Raw genomic sequence first — 22091 nt, 5'->3', positions numbered from 1 at the left:
ATGGAGGATGGTGGTGATGATAATGTGGACAAATGTGTGTTACAGGGACGTATTATTTTGCGTGTATTATTATGCACAGGGGGCGGATATGTATTTATGAAAAAAAAACGAATAAATATTTACGAGTATGTACGAAAAAACATAAAAATTAGAATTTTCACAAAATTTTTATGTTTGAATTTCTAGAGTTTTGTAATCCTATTTCTTTGAGTAAAAAAAATTCGTCTCACTTCGTTGAAATGTTTTCAACATATGTGCATTTTTGATAAGATATATAAACGATTTACGTATTTTTCCTGTAATAGGGGAAACATTTATAAATACGTCTTAAAACCCAGAAATATGTTCCAACATGTAAAAATATTTTGAAATTTATGAGATTTATGCATAGTACACACCTATAAAATTTGACCGTCGATCGTTATCAAACAATAAAAAAGTCGAAAATAAATACATATCCACCCTCTGCTTACGGACTAAATAGAGCTAAATTAGGCTTATACAATTCTTCCTTGCCAGAATTGCTTGTCACCTGTCAGCCACAATAATTTTGGCAACTCCATTATTAACCTTTGGTAGCTCTCCTCTTCAATATTTAGCTGGCTGCCTTGTGTGCCGTACCGCTTTTGGGTAATTATTGTACCAAAACATATTTACTATCATTACATAAACTGCTGCATGAGTATAATGTTTGTCATAAAGGTAATGGAATTATGCCCTATTTAGACATGCCTGCCTGCCTGCAACGACATGACGGGGTAAAATAAAATATGCATGCAAATGGGTATGGATGGATGGAATTTGGTCGGTTAAAGTAGCAAGCAATGCATTTTAAGTGCTTGTGACTGTACAAATTTAGCAATGCAATTAATAAACCGAGATGGCTAACTAACCAAGAAATGGAGGTTTCCCAGCGTATGCTATCCGATTTTGGGAAAATTAGTGGGAATCGATCGCAAATTTAATTAGGATGAATTTTGCGAAAGACACGATCTCCCAATGGGCAAGTTTCGCAGAGATATTTGCATCCAAAGAGGAGAAAACGCACAGTAAATTTAGAAAGTGTAAAATTTGTCTACTTCACGGCGCGTTTTCTCCTCTTTGGATGCAAATATCTCGGCCAAACGTGCCCATTGGGAGATCGTGTCTTTCGCAAATTTCACCCTAATTAAATTTGTACTCGATTCCCACTAATTTGCTCAAAATCCGAGAGCATCCGCTGGGAGACCTCCCTTGTAATCAAGATACGATTTTGAGCAGAATACGATGAAAACTTTTGGAATGCAAATGTGCAACCAAATCCACTTTCAAAAATATTGTCAGCCTGTCGAGGAAATGCAGCGAGCGAGCGTGGTGCACTTGATGAAAACGAATTTTGTAATTTAATTGAAATCACTTATCAACTTCAACTGCACTTGTCGGCCGAGTACTCAACCCAATTTGGGCATTTTATGGTCATACTACTTACATGCATATGCAATATGCATGCGTGACCAACAACTCCGTCAATTTCGTTCCGAGAGTATGTAAATCCAACTACCACTCCATCCAATCTCGAGTTTGACATATTTTAATTATGCATTTTCCAAACTTTGTTAGGATGGAAATTGTGTTAACAATTTGCACTCCATTTTTATACTCGAACGGATTTCAACATGAAATCCTGGTGGTTTCATGCAATCAGTGGCCGCGGAAGGACAGAGGGACAATGTCCCCACGGTTGTTCGATGTCCGCATCATCTCCCCATCTTATATAAACCCTTCCCTCCCCTATCCTACAATGTTAATGTCCCCACGGCTTCCGCGGCCCAGATACACGAGATAAAAACTCCAGTTTTAAAAGTGTATTTTTCCTACGATGTTAATGTCCCCAGATGTTCCCATGACCTCCGCGGTCACTGGTAGTGGATACACGAGTTAAAAACTCCCTTTTTTAACGTCCTAAAACTGCATTTTTCCTACAATATTAATGTCCCCCCTGCTCCCGCGAGCAATGCAAGATAAGTGAAAGCCTCCACTTGTATACAGCTCGTAATCATATCAATTAAGCGTCTCGCTCTCAACTTTATATAAAGAAAAGTGCCTCCTTTACCAGCTGTTGCCTTGCCTCTGCTTCTTCTTAAGAATTAAGAGACGCGTGCTGCTGTTACACACTTCATTAATATGCATTTACACGACTGCCTAATTTTACCCACCCGACTAAAAGCAATTATTCATAACAGGGAAAAATTAAAACTAAATAATACTTTTTAACAAGATGATGCAGCATAAGCAGGATTGTTTTGTTTCACGATTTAATGACTACTTATGTACAAGTAAGCAGCTTTTTTATGAAAAAAACCTGATCTGTAAGTAGTAGATCCTATCGACAGATAAGAACATACTGGAAGTGTGCCTACTCCAGTTTTGCGGAAGATTTATTAACTTTGAGATATCATCAAAGGTGTCATCATCATCATGTTTTGCGGGATGAATTAAGTGATTTTTTTCGGTAAAAAAAACTTGTTAACATTTCCTTCCCACCATATTTATTGGCTTGCTACCAAAAATCTCTTCATTACACGGGTGAAATTAAAGTTTGATAACTTAACTGAATGGAAAAAGAAATGATTTATATCGGGGGAATGAATGCTCATTAAAATTTCAATTCTCTACTACTCGGTTTCGTCAGGTCGTAAAAAATTCAAAGGTTAAATAGTAAAAAAAAAAGAAAAATGTGATATAGTTTCCACTCTTGTTATTGTACGAGTAGATTTTGTAAGGCACTCAGTTACCGACCAGTGGCCGAGGAAGTGTGGGGACAAAAGGGGGCAATGTCCCCACGGGTGTTCGATGTCCCCATCATCTCCCCATGTTATATAAACCCCTTACCCCTATATCCTACAATGTTAATGTCCCCACGGCTTCCGCGGCCACTGGGAGGATACAGGCTACTCAAATTTATGAATATGATGCAGTGGCCGCGGAAATTTAGGGACAATGTCCCCACGGGTATTCGATGTCCCCATCATCTCCCCATCTTATATAAACCCCTCCTAAAATGCTAATGTCCCCGATGTCCCTACGGCTTCCGCGGCCACTGGCACACACTAATGTATGTATGTTACACATAAGGTGAGTTAAAGTGGATTCTGTATAATAATATTGGAATGGAGGAAAATCTAAGGGGAATACAAACCAACAAGAGAAAAGCAGCCAGAGCTAACGAACCACCATTGATTTTCCCGTCCAAACAATTCACCCAGGCGAAATGTCAACCGAGAGAAAAGTCAGTCAGAACTAGAACCGAAAACTCGGTGTCCTGGTTTTCGTTATGTATTTTATTTTTTTCTTTACTCGACAGAATACTACCAGAAACCAAAAGAGCGATGATTTTACTATAATATAAATACATACTTATACAGAGAGAAAACCGCTATTATTATGTGATGTAATGGAATGGATTTTTGCAAATATGGGAGAAATCCATACTAATTATTAAGTGATTTTGGCACGACTATTTTGCATTGCATTCCATAAATGTAGCTGAAATGCTTAATTATTCGGGGTTCGTTTAGGTTTGCTTGCACGCAGAGAGAAAATTCGTGCACTCTTAGAAAAAAAACTGGTATTAAATCGTTACTGACCGGAGTACATATGACTCTACCGGTACTGGTAATAAGGGGCATTACCGTCTAGTAATGTCGTCCTAATGAAAAATTTACCACTCAGGAACAAACTACTACCAATCATGTATAGGAAGTTATTACCAAATCAATACCAGTCCGGAATATATATGTGACTGCACTTTTAGAAAACGGGTATTAAATTATTACTGAACCAGAGTAAATACATATATATCGCTCTTACCGGCACGGTAATAAAGGGCATTACCGTTTGTGCAAATGAAAAATTTACCACTCAGGTACCAAGTTATTACCAAATCAATACCCGTATATCTGACTCTACCCGATTTTTAACAGTGCGGTAGTAATCGTCTCCCACAATTAATTGATGTAAAGCTCAATTAACTTTTATCCTTGGATAAAACTGTCTGCTAAAAAATGCATGATGAACTGAACCACTCTTGAAGAAAGAAAGAATGTACAGGAATTTCATTTCCTCGCGTGCCTACGACATACACACAAAGTTGGTTTGGTGACACTGTTCAAAGAAGAAAAAAAATGAGCAATGACCTGTTTCTCTTTTAACTGACGGACGGCCCGTTTCGTTATTTATCGATGTGTACAAAGTACAAAGTACGCACGGCAATAATTTATCTGGCTTTGAGCAACAAAAATGTTTTACTTTGTGGGATGATAAGTTAGTTGGTTTGTCGGGAAGATAAGGATGGTCATGATTTCGAACTATTTATCTTGACTGGAGATTAGTTAATTTTAATAAGAAAGCGAAAAAAAATTTGGGGAATGAATTTTTTAACAATTTGGAAAATAAAACGCCGGTTTAATAATAAAGAAAATAAATTTTTAATAATCGTGTATCACAAATTCTTATGGTCAGAAATGTAAATAAATAAATTTCCATTTACCGTTTCTTAGAATTAAAATCCAAAATTCGTAAAATAAAATGCCGGCTTAAATAAATAATCCAAAAATGTACAATAATCGTGTATGCAATTAAATTCTAACTTATAATCAGAAATGTAAATAAATTTCCATTTACCTTTTATATTTCCGTTTAGAATTAAAATCCAATAAGTACTTACATACACTCAAATTATTAATTATTGAATACAAACTTTTCACAATTTTCACTCTTGTCGTCTTCCCTTGACAAAAATCAAAATTTTCAATATTTTCACACTAAATTATTAAACTAACTTTTGATTCCTCTTTTTCTAAGCGGGCCCAAAAACTTTCCAAGTTTAAGACCGATGCACTTTTCCCGATGCAGCTGCAACACTGCACTTTTGTCCAATTCGTGATCTTTCAATCACACATATATTTCTCCCTTGCTGCTTCTGTGTATCGTGATGTGAGTCAATGTGTAAATATTGCACAAGGCCGTGTGTAATATAATTTGCCTCTAAAACTGGATTTGACTCTGTAAACTATACCAATTTCATGGTTCTTCTTCTCGTGAGAGAGATGATGCTCTCTTGGAGTGTGATGAGACCTATCTGACTCTGGTAGAAGAGAGAGATGATGTTTTTGTAGATTTGGTTTGTGTACGATACGTACGATACGAGGTGTATAAACTTGAGTTGCTGCCGCTTTGTCAAATGTGAATAAAAATCTTGGCTCCAGAGGCGACCAACTTCCCCTAAGCAAACTTACACTCTGAGCAGATCTAACCGAACGCGTGTTTATATTCTGGAAAAAGGAGAGAGTGAGAGAGGGGTACACATGGTTGGTTGGTGGGTTCGAAATGTGTGTGGGGATTGGAAAAGTATCCCGGAATCGGGTAGCTCCGGATTGAAATCGGTGCCGGGTGTAATTCTTTGGTGCGGAGTGTATCTATCTAACTCTTGGTTTGAGTTGGTATACTGCTTGATGTAAAATAATGGGTCGCGTTTTAAGATTGAGATGAATTATTTTAGAGGAGAAAATGGACGGAGAAAGTGGAGAAAGTCATGTTGATGTGGTGGTGGAAAAGGTGGTATTTTCATATTTTTGTGCAAAATTTTTGCGGGTATTACATATCAAATTTGGGGAAGGTAGAATGTAGTTGTTTGTTTATGCTATGGTGTAATGGAAAAGTAAGGTTTTTATACCGGCATTTTGCTACAAGAGAGGAACAGGCAACGACAACTGGGAGACGGGAAGAACAACTTTTTACGAGGGGATAACCAATAGGGATGTTTTAACAGGGGAGGAAGTGACAACGCTGGGTTGGTTGGGGAAGAAAAGGTGAATCTGGTAGTAAAGTCGTATGAAAATGATGTGTATACGAGGCTTTGTTATGAATTGTGCAGAAAGAAGGTAAATTTTTACATGTTTCAGCATAAATAAAGGGTTAAAATGCAATATTGGTAAGTTTGACGTATATTAGGATACGATTGTTTATGGAGAAAGTAGATGCTTTCTCCATGAAAAATTTTTTGCTACAGTTTAACGCCGATTGTATTTTTCGGATATGTTTTTTATTGAGAAAATTATTATATTAGATATGCAAATGCCCTTTGATCTATGCAGTGTATATAATAAAGAAATTAATAAATAAAATTAAAGTGCAATTTCATTAATTAATTTTCTTTATTTTTATTGTTAAAGAATTCTTATTTAAGTTGGATCGCATCGCATCCCTCTAATAACAAATTTTGATACTACTCAAATTTCCAAAATTTCACTCATTTTCCAATAATACTAAAAATTTACACTAAACTTTCCATCAAATCTAACTAGCTATCTGAAAATTCCACTAAAAACTTCACCTTTTCCTCCAACCCAGCTCCTCTTCCCCGTTGCCAGATCACTCTTAAAGAAAAGGGTTAAATCTTCACTCTCGTCCTAAAAAACTGCCCCCAGCGTCTGCACGCTCCTTCTTCCCACACTGTAAACTAACCACATTTTACTGTACTGTACTGTACCCCATAGTAAAACCACTATTTCAACTCTGTCAAGTTGTTCTTCTCATCTAATAACACGGCCTGTCTTCGTTCGTCTTCTTGGTAAAAAAGTTTTGTCAGCTCTTTTCTGTAGCTCAACCCGTGAGGTCAAATTCAGCATTTATACACACACACCGCCTTGCATTCCTACTAATCTTCATGCATACACCGTCTTTAATAAGACAAAATTAACACATTTGCATTCACCCGAAGTACGACTCATCCCCTGCCAAGCGCACAGTAAGTAAGTTGCAGCAGCCTTTTTAGACAATACTGTCTCGTTCGTTCATTCATTCATTCAATTACTGTACAAATTTTTGCCTCGATAAAAGAAGCAGATAAGCGTAAATTAATTACGATACGGCAAAAGTAAGTGGATAACTGCATGCATAGTAAAATAAAAAGGGTACAATTTCTTCGAGCGCAATTTTCCCGATTAGAAGTGAAAGCAGGATTAAATTAAATTAAAGGGCACGAACTTTGATCATGGAGAAAGTGTATAAGCTGCGATTCTTGCAGAATTTTAAGTCAGAAAATTAATTCGAGATAGAATTGAATTAGTGGAATTTTTTTGTAACAAAACTGGTAATTTTTTTATAGTGACGCATTTTTTATATTGATTGATGTCGTATAGTCTTGTCGCTTAATTCAATTAGTTTGTTCTCAGAGGTTACATAGAATCTGGGACGAATTTGTAAGCAATTAGATGCGTGGGTTGGGCGAATTGGAGAAGGGAGGATGTCGCACTTGACTAGACTTTTTCACGTTGACGTGCTCTATTTGATGATTATTTTGTGTATTACATTACATTACATATTACATTCTGAGTGAGGACAATTATTTGTTGTGCAAGTAAATAATGTGTAATATCAGGACAGTACATAGTGATGTCAGTAAAGTTTTGTGGGTGGGTGGAAGTGTAGTTAAGGTTAAAGTGGTATAAATATGATGAGTCAATATTAAATTTGAGATAGGAAAGTATGTACACGAGTGAGCTAAACTAAAGACTGGAATTTTTCACTTGTCATAATTTTTATGGGAAATTTGGGACATTTTTAATGGCTAGGAGGACAAATATGTTGCGATTTGAGTAAAATTTGCAGTGCTATTTTATCCACGTCTAGGATTGCAAAAATTTAGTTGGATAGAATTTTGGTGTAGATTTAGATACTTGTTTTGCGAAATTGGTAAATATCCGGCGATTTGAGTAAAATTTGCAGTACGATTTTATTTATGGTTACGAAAACTTGAAATATGGAGAAAGAATTTTGGTATAGATTTGTTTTGCGGAATGCATATTTAATGAAATTCTATTATTTTGTGATTTGCAGAATCGAAAAATGATGGGAACATTAATAACAAACGCTGGATAAACAAAAGCTTGGACTGCTTTTCACGCCGTTTCATTAAACAAATATTTTCCATCAAGTTCACGATCGGAAAGAAAGCATTAAAGCTGAAGTAATGGAAAAAAATCAAGTGCCTATTTAAATCGTAGTGTGTTTGTTTACAATTAAAACCCCCAAAACTGTTATTGTTCTCAAGTGGTTTTGGATTTGGACGGATGAGCAATGAATCCAAAAGCTAAATGTGAACCGTGCAGATAGCCAAATTATTTAATGCTGACGGATACCAATCGAAATCTATCGAGGCGGACTATCTATCGACTGGAGGAGGACTGGATAATTTCACACTTTTACGCACACAAATTACACCGGATTGACGAAAATTAGAGAAGGTTTGTTTATTTACTCTTTTTGATCTGGGTATAAAATTCGTCGGTTTCATTTACAAGAAAAAATAGATTCAATGCAACAACGTATTTAGGTACGAAATGTTAATTTGGTTGGATCTCGTTTGGCAAAAGATCTGTTTATTTGTTTGGTCTGTGAACGAATCATCCCGAAAAATTTGCATTGCATTCGTCACACAAGGTTCAGATCTAAAATTCCATGGTTCAGAACATCATTCTGTTACACACAAATGCAGATTTTTATACTTTGCACATCATCGCTTGTTATTCAGCAGTACTCGGCTGTGGTCTGGTCTGGGTCCACCCAGCATATTCTCTCATTTCCTCTGATTTGATTTGACCTTATCTGTTTTGCATTATCGAATATCCTTATCTGCATTATTCCAAGCCAGCCATCATCATTTCAACATCAAGAAAAGATAGGAAGCAAAATATGAGTTACATCGCCACCACGATTCAGTTACGGTAAGGTGTCACTGTGTGTGCAAACTTTTGCTTTACTTGGAATTTAGTACGTAACATGGATAATCACAGGCGTAGGATAAGTTACGCATATCAAAAGTAGTTATCAGATTTGTCATTGAACAAGAATGTGTGCGTGTAACGTCGATTCGTAATTTTTGAGCGAGTGGACATTTTTGTGAAACAGAAGATAAAGTGCAAGATTGGTTGTGGAGTGGAGAAAGTGCTGGAAAAAGTTGAGATTTTTAGTTTGTAGCCTGCCAGAGTCAGACGGCAACCAACAAGAAATATTTACCACCACAGTTAAACTAATAAACATTAAATTAAAAACAGTAGTTAGTAAATAACAATCATGTCAGGCCATTACACTTCGTACGGCAGTCCGAACTATCCTCCTCCAGGGGGAGGAGGAAAGAGAGGTACCCCCCAAAAAAATATCGGCTTTTCCACCATGCCGCAGCCGCACCAACAGCCAGCTTACGCCACGACTTTGCCGAGCAGGAATTTTCGTAGTCCGGTAGCAATGAATAATGGTTCAGTGTCGCCAGGTCATGGCGGTGGTGGTGGAGGTCATCCTGCTGGTGGATTTTTGTATAACACTGTAGGTCGAAGTGATGGGATGGGCTGGGTTACAAGCTCATTTAGGGGTAGTCGTAGTGGGGGTGGTGGTGGTGGGGGCAGAGTAGAAGTTGTCGACGGTTTGGTGATGAACAGATTTCAGAGTATGCGACGACATCCATCAACTCATCAGCAACAGCAGCAGCAAATTTACAGTAGAGGAGGAGGAGGTCAAAGTCAAGTAATGAATTCCGAATTTTATAGAAGTCCGTCGGCGTCATCGCCAGGGACGACGAGGTCGCCGGGATACGGGTCGTCGATATCAAGGGACGATAGTTTCGAGGCGGACGTTGACGTTGACATCCCACCGGCGTACGACATGTCGTCGTCGTATAATAACAATAGCTACTCGTCACAACATCCGCCAGCAATTCCGGAAAATCCTCCCACCCCGAGACGACCCCCGCCGGATAATAAGACGAGTTTGCTATTGTCGAGGGAGGAGAATCAAGTGATTTTTGATATATTGGGGAAAGGGCGTCAGGTAGTAAAAACATTGTAATTTATATTGTTACAAAAGTTGAAGTATAATTTGAAACTGATTGATCTTTATTTATAGACTTTAGCATCCGCAGTTGCCCAATTATTAGTGCCAACGCCGGACCAATCGAGATGGCAAATTAAAGGTAGGAATTACCGAATGAAAGAATCACAAAAAGACCACATGTTAATTTAAAATCTTTGGTCTTTAATTTACAGAGACTGGAGTTGCGTGTCTGGTTCGAGACACGACTAAAAAATCGTATTTTATCCAAGTATTCTCTCTCGGGACAAGGAGCATGGTGTTTCGTCAAGAGATTTACAATCAGTTTGAATACAATCTGCCAAATCACTGTTTTCTTACATTTGAAGGAGACGTAAGCTACAAATAATTTGAAATAATCAAGTATTTAGTGACGAGTCGAATCAAGTTATTTATTTTTATAAATACCCTTTCAGAGTTCCACAGTCGGAATTTTATTTGCCGATCCTACCGAAGCTGGTCTATTTCGAGAGGGGTTGGACAGCAAATTGGAAGCCAAACGACAACGACGCAACGGTAATCAATCAATAATATATATCTTATCGCGATTTACTTTGCATATATGACGTTTAATACTTATTTATGATTTACAGAACGTGAACACCGTCGATCAAGACTAATCCCTGACAATCATGGTCCACCTTATCCACAAAGTCAATCGCATAATAATCAACCACAACCTCATCCGCAGAAACAGGTTCCTTCAATGACCAACGGGGTATCAACTGTTAGCACAACTTACAATTTTCCCACAAAGCCAAACTCTAATAAAGCGAAGACAAACAATAAGAAAGACAAGAATAAGAAACCGACCCTTAGAAAGGAAGACATTGGCCAACCGATGGACTTTCGTCATGTTCAACATGTTGGCTGGGGTAGGTCTTAATTCAAATTAGACGATTTATTATGTCATAAATAAAACACTAATTGTACAAGTTAATTAATCAATTAATTAATAGATCCCAACAAAGGATTCGATCTGAATGGGGTTGACAGCGATCTTCGCGTCTTTTTCGAGAAAGCTGGTGTTTCTTCAGATGTTCTTCAAGACGAAAATACTCGACAATTTATTTACAAGTACGAATATAGTCTTTTTAAATATGACGATTTACAAAATTTACTAATGACGCATATTTATTTTATAGTTTCATCGAACAGAATGGTGGTTTGGAGCAGATTCGCAATACGTCACGCCCAGCAGCTCCTTTTCCTCCACCAGCCATCATTAGCAATCCCAACCCCCCACCTCCGCCAGTTCCTAACCGAACGGTAAACTTATTATTTTTTGAAAATTATTTTCTTGTGACAATTTTTACAGTTTAAACATTTTCCACGTATCTCCTCAGGTTCAAGCACTGAAGCCAGCAGCGCCCCCACCTCCCCCATCTCGACCAGTACCACCAGTGCCCGGATACAATCAAGGAGTTCCTCCACCACCCCCACCTATGAGAACATCATCGTCAAACGTTGTCGAAAAGTCACCGTCGCATCAAGTTAGCAGTCCCAACTTACAAAACAGCGGTCCGGCACGGCCACCCCCACCGACCTTTGCTAATAGTAATCCTAAACAGCCGAGTCACTCTAACGGTCCAATTCCTCCACCCCCACCACCTCCTCCTCCCATGCCGGTCGCCGGAATGCCACCACCCCCTCCACCTCCTCCGATGGGAATGCCAAATGCACCACCTTCTCAGTCAAACAGTAACGGTGCTCATAATAACGCACCAAAGTCATCTCCACCGGTCATGGATGATAGATCCAATCTTTTGGCACAAATTCAAAAGGGAGTTAACTTGAAGGTGTGATAAAACTTTCATGAATCTATAATTACATAAGTTTAATCAAATGACTTAATTTTTTCGCACCTACAGAAAGTGGATCCTTCGGATACACCTCCTAAACGTAGCGCTGGAGGATTAGCCGATTGTCTTAACCAAATTCAAACTGGTGTTGCCTTAAAACCTGTAAGTTCTTAACTAGTTCTTACTTGACAAAATGGTGTAACTGCATTAATCAATACTAAAGAAGACGTTATTTGTTGTAAATCAGGTTCAACAGACGCAGAAAGAACCCCAAACAACGGATACGATGGATGGACTTGCTGGTGCCCTGGCTCGTGCACTTGCTGAGCGATCGAAAGCCATAAATCCAGATTCGAGTTCGGAAGAGGAAGAAGAAGCGGAGGATGATGAATGGGATTAATAAGCACAAAAATGTCACAAATCTTCCCAGAACTATCTGCCATTTAATAATACGATTGAGGCTGACCAATAGAGACATTGAATAATATCCACAAATTAACTACCCTACCTCAATTAAGCGTCGCCCTTACATAAATCAAGATAACCGGATTAACATGCACGTTACAGTAGATTTGTTGACATATGTACAATTCTGACATTTTTTAAAAAGAATTGATCCACCCATCTCGAGTATATTATAACTTTGGTGCGTACACACAGCAGGTCAAGAAACTCGTCAACTTGAATCTTTCATTTAAAAATTCCAATCCTAAATTGAATGGGTATTTATAACGAATTAGTTAACAGTTTACGAAAAAACAGTGATGTTAACCATAATAATCTTTAAATGTGGTAGAAAAGTAGGTAGGAAAGCCAATAACGATTTAGTCATAATATTTTTTCTTGCTTTTTAATTAGTTCGTGTTTCTTTTTTAAAATTACGTTTTTTCTGAAAAAGAAACACATACATATCTAACCTGAATAATAAAAATGTAACAGTATACAAAATTAAATATCAAGAAGAGTTTAGCTCCTCGTAAGGACATATGCAATAATAAAAATAGTCCGTCGTCAGATAAACTTACTCTAAATTATTACTAGCAGAAGAGTCGATAAGTAATAAAGCTGATATGCAGACATGAGAATCAATAATAGAATAGAATGTTGCGTTGTTTTAAAATATTGACATCTTTTTGTCACCGAAAAAAAATACATGAAACTTGTGATACTTGTACGTAGATTGAGATGAAATTAATATTATGTAATGCCTCGTGTAGCAGCATCAGTCATGCATCTTCTACCGAATAAAATAAATAATAGTAATAAAACCGCTCACATAATTGAGAATGAAAAAAACATCTTTGAATAACAACATTTATTAAATTACTAGTCATTTTTGTAATGGAATTCATACATAAATTTCATATGTAGAAGTAGAAAAAAAACAGTAGTGAAAAATATTTAGTCATTAGCTAGCACCAGTCTTTTGATTGAACTATACTTGAAGTGAGTTAGTTATGTGCTGTGCGAATGGAGCTAAACTCACGAGAAACCCTAGTCTCAGCACAAGGTACTTCAGGAGGCCGTAGGTTTAAGTTCCACCCGCACAGTACATAACTCGTTCACTTTATGTATAGAAATAGTTTATAACTACTATCTGTCCACGGCAAGTTGAACCCGGAGATATGGGAGACTAAACTCAGTTCAACGTTAATAAGCATGGGCCGGGATTTAGTCTTCCATATCTCTGGGTTCAACTTGCCGTGGACAGACTATAGTGTAATACTCATTACGGTAAGAAAAATCATTAATTTAATTAATACTATTTGTTGAATCAAATAGTAGTCCGGTCCAGTCTTGTGGTTGATCAGATGTGGTATCTGAGTTGTCAACATTTTACTTCATGTATTACTTTATTGATCTCCAGCAGCAGGGTCCTTTTTCGCCGTGGTTTTAGCATCCTTATAATTGCAGACACGTTCCATCATGCATTTCCGAATCGGTTCACATGCCCCCTTCACAAATGGGAGTAAGGAAAGGCGGTCCAAAACGTTGGGCTTCATGTCCTTCTCAAAAGTCGGGTTCATTCCCATCATAACATTTAGAACTTCAAGGGTGACAAGCATTACTTGTTGGATGGAAGTGCTCACGGCCAGTTTCTCTTGTTGAGTTTTGCGCTTCCGGCAATTTTGAAACATCAAGTCGACCACTAGGACGAAAGTGGCGACAATGTCGAGTTGCTTTTCTCGTGTGGGTGCCAAGTCTCCTTTTTGGAGCAAAATCTGCTGGACGGCTTTGTTATAGAATTTCAAATATTGACGAAACATGTGTTGATTCTTGACTTCCGTGCAATTTCGCCAAACGAAGGGGATCGAGCGGTTGAAAACGTTGACGATGTCATGCTCAAAGATTGGAGACTTTGGAAGAACTTCAATTAAAAATTGAAGGAGGGTGGGCCATTCTTCAACGGCTGAATCAGCAACCCAAGTGTACAATGAATTTTGTATGTTGGCAAATTCAAGTTCCGGCTTGAGCTGAAGAGGATTAATGGCAGGATTCTGTCCAAGAAAGCTTGAGGTAATATGATCTTGTAATTGAGGCACTCGCACGTACAGATATCCGATTTGTAACAAATTACGGTTAAGAATATAGCCGGGATCCTTAGTAGTAGCATCTTGAGAAAGTTTGTCGAATGGATCTGGTCCCGCTAATTTGGAGGCAATGATACTTTCCGCCGTGGACGAACAAATGGTGCGAATGTTCAGCATTTCCTTTGCAGCGCAGGGAGGCATGACGTGATAAGTCAGCATCTTCGTGTTCAAGACCAACCTCAGAATTTCCTTAATATTAGGAACGTACTGGTCCTCCTTGTTCAATTCGATCAAGGCGATAGCAATGGAGTTGATAATTTGGAAAAGTTTCCCAATTTTGGGCAGATGCATCATGCCCTGGAGCAGAGTACGGACTTGCTGTTTGATAATCTCGTAAACATCATTCGCATCCATGATATCGTTTGAGATTAGTTTAGAAACGCATTCAACCAAAGAGATCAGAATGGGGTCGTGTCCACCGGCGTTGACCACAATCTTATTGAAGCAGAAGTTTCGCACGCTGGGTGGGTTTTTGGATGGATGGCTGCTTGGCAGGAGCAAAAATGGTTTGGCAAAGATCAACACTTTGAAATGCTGGGATGTAAAGGCGTGCTCCATCATTGAGATTACTGTGTTCACTGGGTCCTCCAAACAGGTACTGAAGACAAGGTCTCGATTCTGTGAATAATTAAGTAATTAATATGTTAGATTGGATTTAGTGATGAAATTGGTCTAATTTAATATTGTATCGTGCTTACATGTGCTATTTGAGCTGCATCTCGTACTTCTCGCTCAATGGTCCCGAGTTTAGAGCACAGATTATTGACATGATAAGTGTAATCTGACAGAATCAAGGCTGCATTGGCACCGTCTTTGAACAATCTTGGGACAAGTTCATCCTTTCTCGCTTTCATCTCTGCATTTGCGCACAGCAACTTTTGAATCAGAAGTTTCACCGTGGAAGGTACAAGCCCTACACAACTCTCTGGCATTTTCTCTTTGTCCAACGCGTTCAAAATGTAGGTGGACACGGTGTCATAGTCGCCACCTGGGACGAGATATTTCTCAGCAATCCGTAATCCAGTTTGACCACAGTACACGTCCTTGTATGAAAATTCTATAAACTTGGCAAGTAAGTTTTTCCGATCACGATCCTTTTCTCCAAATCGCTTCAATACTGTATAAAATTGATCAAAATTTCCAATCTCTCCAAGATAATCATCACGGGTCAACTTTGGGCGCTTTAAAGACCATGTGGAGACTAAATTGACCAGATTTTCGATTAAGGATATGTCAAAAGTTGAAGAGTATTTTTCAAAAACAGATTTTGCGAGAAAGGCATGTACTCCGATGAATTCGGACCAAGTAATTCGATGTGTCTTGGGAATAGATTCCCATTCTTTGATCTCGTCTTCTGACACGTCCAACTTCACAATGGCTTTCTCGATTGCTGTCAAGATTTCGACTCGTACTCCTTCTGAGGCTGGCTTATCCTCGAAAAATTCTGTAAGATAGACCCGTGTCTCTTGTGCGATCCTGTTACTCAAGTCGAAATTCCATTCTTCCAGTAATTCCAAAAAATCAGTTCCATTAGCCAAGTAATCTTCCTTTTTCATAACGACCACCCCAGCCACTCGGAATAAGTAGCATAACTTTTCATATTTGGATATCAAGCCGTGGCCCACAAATCCGTCCAAAACGGTGATGAATTGTTTCAAGTAAAAGTCGCCTCCTTCCGCTTCCTCCCTATCCAATTCACGACGACAGATTTTTCCCAGAAAGAAGACAACGAATGGGTAAACGCCGTGCTGGTCTTCATTTGGCATAAATTTTTCCACCACCATTGCAGTCAGATCTTGAACAAATTTCAGGTCAAACAAGTGAAGGACCATTTGCAGGAAATGATACATGAGCTCTCCATCGATGACGACGGTACAATAAGTGTCGTTTGGAACGAACGCTTCAGTGACATAGGTTGGTGCGATGTACGCAAAGTTGCCCGGATTTTCAAGGACTGGCTCTATTTCACTCCGGTATCGGAGATGCCAAAACAACTGCAAATGGATGAAGGCCTTCTCTTCCTTGCTACAGGATTTTGCAATCTGGATTAGTGAGGCCGTTTTGGCTGTCTTCTTGTCTTCCGTTGGTTCACCTGAATTTAACGATAATGATTTCATTAATTAAACATGAATGGCCAATTAAAATTTTGTTAGGCAAGACCACTCACTCACCATAGAACAAGCTCTGTCTGCACGCCTTGGTGGAATCCGTTACAACGTCAACGTCCAAATACTTCTTGGCGTGGAGCCTCTCCCAGATGTGAGGCATTTTGAACAAGATTGTCCTACAGAATGGGAAACAAAAAAAAACAATTAATTTAACCATTTATTTTAATTTGAACCCCAGTTAACCAATTTTGGGGAATCTTTTAAGATAGTTTTAGACTACTACAATGCTCAGAATTTCGTGATTTGTTCATAAAATAACTGCGCTTAAATTTAATTATGTCTGTATTTTGACTTGCGAATTGCGATATAGAATTACCAGCAAAATTAATCAAATCGATACTATAAATTCTTTGCCCCCACCGGTCCTTGGCCGTCCCTCCATCCGAACTATTCAAGATATGACTAATGATAAGGGCACGTTCGTAAACTTCGCATTTTTTTTTAGTTTTTGGACACCCACCACGACATCATTGGGCCCTGACCATCCAGTCCACCCACCCCTTTTTGCTTTATGAAGTTTACGAACCCATTAAATATCAAAACCACTTCGTACCTGTCAAACCGCCGCCGTCCTTATCCAGTACTTGTAGTTAATTTAATTGCAAATTAAATTTAAATAGAAGAATCCTGGGAGCTGATTTTGGTGGGATGTTCTTCCGAACGAGCGAAGTGAATGAATGAACGAACGAACAACGTGCTTGCTGGCGGAGTTTGACCAGCTTGCCGGCATTTCTCATTCAACTTAAACACGTAGAATTTGAGAATTTCAACAAATCATTTTTCTTTAATTTAAAATTTTTAACTGGAAACATTTAATTAGAAAAAAGTAAAATGTTCCAAGTACGTCCCTGCGGATGTAAGGGAATCCGAACCTGTCTAATTTGTGAATCCGAATTCGGAATTTCGACAGGGGAACAGAAACCGAATAACTTTGCACTGACGAAATTGGATCTTGAGGTATTTTAATTTTTAATAGAAAATAAAATTTTAACTGTATAATTATAATTAACTTTTGTGTACATCGATTAACAGACTTGTTACGAATATTGTCACTTGTGCGACTCAAAGGCCTGGCTGGGCGTAAACGTATTGAGAGATCATCCCCATCATGGTGGAAATCCGATCGATTATCGTGGAGTTATTTTAATTGTAAGAGTTAAAAGTTAACACCTTAAATGTATATCTTGATTTTATGGAACTATTACTAAAGTTGTGAATTATTTAATTAGCCTGACTTTTTGACATGTGACGAAGAGATAGAAATGATTCAAGGGTGTGACTCGATGCAGTGGGATTTATCGCAGAGTGGTCGAAGGAAGCAGGTAAGCGTAATTATAAACTTATCAATCATAACATAAATATTCAGACATTATTTAGCAGAGTGTTAATTCGACTTGCAGAATTTTGGACCCAAGACCAACTTCAAAAAGATGAAAATTAATGGCAACAGTTTCACCGGATTTCCAAAGTTTAGTGAATTTGCGCAGAAAAAATTAAACCAAGTTCCAGCCTTATCTGACTTTCAGACAATTGAACAATGTGCTATTGAATATCGTCCAGAGACCGGAGCCTGTATCGACCCTCACATCGATGACTGTTGGGTGTGGGGCGAGCGAGTCATTTCTATTAGTTTAATCTCAGATTCTGTCCTCACAATGACGAAATATGTTGGTGGAATCACAAAATATAATTTAAAGTATCATTATGATAATAATTATACGTATAATCCGTTTAATACCGAGAATAGTAACACTACTTCTAATTCCTATCCAATTGTACGGCTTCCCATGCCAGCTCGTTCTCTCCTCGTCCTTTCTGGACCGTCTCGGTACGAATGGGAACATTCAATTTTGCGAAGTGATATTCAGGATAGACGGATTTGCATGGCTTATCGAGAATTTACAAGAGAGTATTTACCAAATGGGTCGCTGTATTTGACTACGGGACAAAATGTTATCGATAAGGCGCATAATTTCTGGAGTTGTGACGATATTAATAAGAATGAAGGATAAGAATAAATTGGTATTTTATAAGATTTGTTGAAAACCGAAATAAAAGAAGTTGGCTTTTATTCCCAGCGCAATAACTGATGTTCATAATCAGAATTTTTATGGCTTTTAGGACAATCAGAAAGTGTAAAAGTAGCTGTTGTACATAAAAGCTAACTTAGCTTAAATAGTTATATATTGTTGAAAGTTCAACTGGTAACAAAATTAGCATCATATTTAAAGCTGAACTATTCAGGTTAAAATATATTCACGCGACAATCATAACAATAATCATCATAATCACTGGTTTGTTTTTTAATCTTAATCCCATGCGGGTTGTTCGAACAATTGAGTAGCCTTCGTTGCGGGTTTCCGCTTTACTTCGGTACTTCTGATTAATTTCCAATCCAATTAGGGTCAGATTATCATATCATATTATTTTGATTCGTGATTTTAAAATACTTACTCAGTCTTGGGCCTTTTTGTCTGCGCAGGAGCAGACGACGGTGGCGAAGGGTCAATATGAGTAGAATTTGTTGAAGATTGCTGATTTTTTACTTGGGAAAGTTTCAACTTTTCTTCTCTCATTTTGGTATATTCTTCAAATGGTGTTATAAAATATCCATCACGGTGCTCCAAATTCCTCATCACTAAAGGTGCTTGGTCTTTGTCCATCAATGATACGAATATATCATCTCTTTGCCAGTGATATTGAATTTGACCTGCAAATCACAATATGTATGTTAACACTAGTCAGCCAACAATATGAATTATATGCCTTAAAAAGTTACACAACTCACCAAACGGACTGAACCAAGATCGGATCAAGTCTATGGAAGTATTTTTAGGACATTGGACGTAGAATACATGAGATCGGGATGGTGTCACTAAAAAAGTATAAATCCAATTGAAATCACTCTAGGTTGCAAATATAATGATAAGCAAATCCACTTACAATCAATCCCCGAAATGTTCATGTAGCAAACGTCCATCATTCTCATGAGGTAAAGTCTGCAAAAATAAATAAATAAAAATGCATATCGATATTTCAAAACATCGCCGTTTCAACAAATTTGTCAAAGCAATTATGAATGCTAAACTTCATTTTTCCAAAGGAAATTTTCCTAGCTTTAAAATTTTGGTTAAAACATATAAGTGTAGATTTTCGTCGTATTGAAATTCGATTAATGCGAATATAACACTGAATGAAAACCAGTTATTTTTCCTGGAATTACATCGCGCAAAGTATGCAATTGACTTAACGCGTGAAAAAGTCCAGGGTGACGTGCACAAAAAAACGAAAAATTAGCTCACTTGTTGATGTACGGCATTACTAGTGGGCTTTCTGGAAGGACACGAGTTTTCTTTGGACTTTGTAACGTCCCCAAGTATTTGCACATACTTATAAAACAGAGTCCCGTGATGTATGCGTCATATCCTGCTTCATGAAATTTGGATTGTCCAAATTCATATCCTTTTGATTCAATTCCAGGATGAAGTTTGGAGTCTGAGTGTAATACAGAATTCAATTAAAATCAATCATCTTCCACTGCCAAGAAAAATAGTAATGTCAATTAACCTTCAAAAGTAAATGGTTCAGTTTCCAATCTCTTTATTACATCACTTAACACTGACGACTTGAATAATTCCCGGAAAGGAAGTTGACACGCCATCAGCTTGGTATCCACAAGGTTTGGTAGTGCAGTTTGAACACAATTTTTAAATTCTGCCAAAGTTTCTGGCAAGTCATCAACGAACTGATTTATGGCGTGGGAAACATCCAGCAACATATTGTGACCGACGACGATTTTGCCCTGTAAAAAGAATTGCTTGCGTTCATACATCTAAACTAACTAAACAATTAAATAATTATGAACTCCTTACGGATTTCCCAATTTCATGGATAACTTTCGAAAACCCAATCATACTATCAATGTCTTTTTCAAATTTCTGTTTCTTTTGGTTTTTCCTAAACTCGAGTTCTTCCTCTGAAACTTTAGTTATTCTCAAGGGTTTCTTGTACTGCTTTTGCTTGACTTGTGTAGGAAGTGACAAGTCTGCCATACTTTTCGGTAATGCGGACTCATCCGCAGTCTTCACGGATGAGGGTAGAGGACTTGAAACGTCCTTTTTCTTTGAGGAAGAACGACCAGGGGTTTTTGTGTCATCGTCACTTTCTGAAGCGGAGAAGGGATCAGACTCTTCTTCGTCGTTTTGAACAGTTTCAAATAGTAAATTAGGATATTGTGGTTTAAAATTTTCAAACATTAGTCTTCTTTGGAAGGGGGACAGGGTATCAAATACGTATTCCTTTTTGTTACTTGCAAGAAACCTTTTGATGATGGCTCTATAAAATAGGTTATCATGTCACGTTAATGTAGAATCTAAATGATTAGTCAGGAAATTAATTTAATTACGTACTTTGAATCCTCCATAAATTTCTTAAAGTTTTCCGGGACAGTCATGGAAGCCTTTTCATTCTCATACTTTGCTTCGCGTTCCTCATGTTCCTCAATTACTTTCTTCACCATCGAGCTAGATAAATATGCAATTCCTAAAAAAATAAAAATACACATATTACAAAAACTCCACACGTGTAAAAATATTTACTTAATTTCTAATTACTAACCGTGATGAAATAGCTTATTAAAATCGAACCCGAATGACGACAAGAATTCAATCGATGAACTTTCACACATGAATCGCACAGTTGGCATAAAATTCTTAGTCTGGCTGGGATATCTGAATTTACATGATTTGCTAAGTAATTAATCTGAATCTTATTCGAATAGTTGGTTTAATTTATGAACTTACGTGTAGAAATTGTACGCTTTATGAGTAAACGTGTCGCTCACTTCATCATAAAAGAAGGTGACTATACAATGAAACCGAATAATTAATTAAACAAAGTTCCTTATACGGACTCGGAATTTTAACAACGCTCGAAACCGCAGCATTACTTACCAAGTCCAAACTGAATGATGAGATACTTATTCGACGTTTCTCGGATAACTTGGTAGCGTTCTTCCATCGTGTCAAAATAATTGTCCCTCTCCTCGTTCACGCGAAGACCAGTTAGCTCGGTGTCAATCGCCATAAATGAGCAATTTTGAATTGCATCACGGATTTCGTGATAGAGAGAGTCGAAATCTGGAAACAGAATTAATAAATTAAAATTACACGAAACGTTTTGTTTGTACGTTTGAATTGAACCTCAAACTTTGACGTAATAGATTTCGAATTGAAATTAAATAGTCGTTGGTGCTTACTTTCTCTGATAACCTCCATGGCTAACGAAGGGTACAACCGAACTGAGATAATACTTCGACCCTTCCTTGGACCCTTAACCCTTTTTGTGAGTGGCACTTTCTTCACTTTGCTTTTAATTAAAAATCGACATCATCTACGTTTCCCCACCACTTTCTCCACCATACTCACTTATTGCAGGGTAAATTAATATCACAGATGGTGTTGTTAAGTACTTATCATATTAATACTTCCAGCTTTAGTGGTTATCTGTCGAAAATTATTTGAAAAATATTTGGAAGTTTTGGTAATTAACCGTGCGTGTTGACTCCGGCTTCCTCGTTGTGAAGTCTCACTTTGCCCACATGTAAAGAGTGGGAAATTTAAATATGT

The 22091-nt window shown here is 37.8% G+C and overlaps 5 protein-coding genes across 21 annotated transcripts in view; 2 read left to right on the top strand and 3 right to left on the bottom strand.

The window, feature by feature from the left end:
- Positions 1–5526, bottom strand: part of LOC110854193 (tyrosine-protein phosphatase Lar) — a 224196-nt gene extending 218670 nt beyond the window's left edge. For 4 of the 7 annotated variants that reach the window (XM_035854765.1, XM_035854768.1, XM_035854771.1 and 1 more), the window contains exon 1: positions 4663–5524. The gene's annotated coding sequence lies outside the window, so the exon portion shown is untranslated. Of the gene's footprint in view, positions 1–4662 lie in introns of all 7 variants that reach the window. The other 3 variants (XM_035854767.1, XM_035854764.1, XM_035854770.1) reach the window with 3 other exon arrangements.
- Positions 5527–6474: 948 nt separating this feature from the next.
- LOC110853984 (neural Wiskott-Aldrich syndrome protein) lies at positions 6475–12980 on the top strand. 6 transcript variants are annotated; one of them, XM_035855113.1, is made up of 13 exons: positions 6475–6791; positions 7879–8008; positions 8093–8285; positions 9585–9864; positions 9940–10006; positions 10080–10237; positions 10320–10419; positions 10497–10778; positions 10863–10980; positions 11049–11172; positions 11250–11702; positions 11775–11867; positions 11953–12980. In XM_035855113.1, the coding sequence occupies exons 4-13, from the start codon at positions 9700–9702 to the stop codon at positions 12103–12105; spliced, it is 1713 nt and encodes a 570-aa protein (XP_035711006.1). In that variant the 5' UTR covers positions 6475–6791; positions 7879–8008; positions 8093–8285; positions 9585–9699; the 3' UTR covers positions 12106–12980. The 6 variants fall into 6 exon arrangements, with proteins under 6 accessions (XP_035711006.1, XP_035711005.1, XP_021958058.1 ...); XM_035855112.1 differs by having other exon boundaries at positions 6475–6787; positions 7879–8285; XM_022102366.2 differs by having other exon boundaries at positions 6782–6916; positions 7879–8285.
- Positions 12878–17143, bottom strand: LOC110853983. Of its 6 annotated transcripts, none has more exons than XR_004835606.1 (5): positions 17018–17143; positions 16468–16580; positions 14995–16388; positions 13439–14914; positions 12878–13145 (listed from the first exon to the last, which is right to left on the bottom strand). XR_004835606.1 is itself a non-coding variant. In XM_035855110.1 (4 exons), exons 2-4 carry the CDS (start codon positions 16562–16564, stop codon positions 13559–13561), a joined length of 2847 nt encoding a protein of 948 aa, XP_035711003.1. In that variant the 5' UTR covers positions 16565–16580; positions 17018–17143; the 3' UTR covers positions 12878–13558. The 6 variants fall into 6 exon arrangements, 2 of the variants coding, with proteins under 2 accessions (XP_035711003.1, XP_035711004.1); XR_004835605.1 differs by having other exon boundaries at positions 12878–13140; XR_004835607.1 differs by having other exon boundaries at positions 13469–14914.
- Positions 17144–17190: 47 nt separating this feature from the next.
- LOC110853988 (alpha-ketoglutarate-dependent dioxygenase alkB homolog 4) lies at positions 17191–18550 on the top strand. The gene is made up of 4 exons (XM_022102372.2): positions 17191–17421; positions 17497–17613; positions 17694–17786; positions 17865–18550. Exons 1-4 carry the CDS (start codon positions 17296–17298, stop codon positions 18474–18476), a joined length of 948 nt encoding a protein of 315 aa, XP_021958064.1. The 5' UTR covers positions 17191–17295; the 3' UTR covers positions 18477–18550.
- LOC110853986 (poly(A)-specific ribonuclease PARN) lies at positions 18504–22026 on the bottom strand. Its single transcript, XM_022102369.2, has 12 exons — positions 21722–22026; positions 21417–21602; positions 21267–21327; positions 21082–21194; positions 20874–21006; positions 20337–20799; positions 20032–20266; positions 19767–19959; positions 19408–19463; positions 19253–19339; positions 18919–19174; positions 18504–18843 (listed from the first exon to the last, which is right to left on the bottom strand). Exons 1-12 carry the CDS (start codon positions 21738–21740, stop codon positions 18774–18776), a joined length of 1872 nt encoding a protein of 623 aa, XP_021958061.1. The 5' UTR covers positions 21741–22026; the 3' UTR covers positions 18504–18773.
- Positions 22027–22091: the final 65 nt, after the last annotated feature.

The sequence above is a fragment of the Folsomia candida genome, unplaced genomic scaffold, assembly GCF_002217175.1.
Source record: "Folsomia candida strain VU population unplaced genomic scaffold, ASM221717v1 Fcan01_Sc009, whole genome shotgun sequence".
In the NCBI taxonomy this organism is placed as follows: Eukaryota; Metazoa; Arthropoda; class Collembola; order Entomobryomorpha; family Isotomidae; genus Folsomia; species Folsomia candida.
The sequence above is the reverse complement of the archived record's forward strand: the minus strand, read 5'-3'. Positions and strand labels throughout refer to the sequence as shown.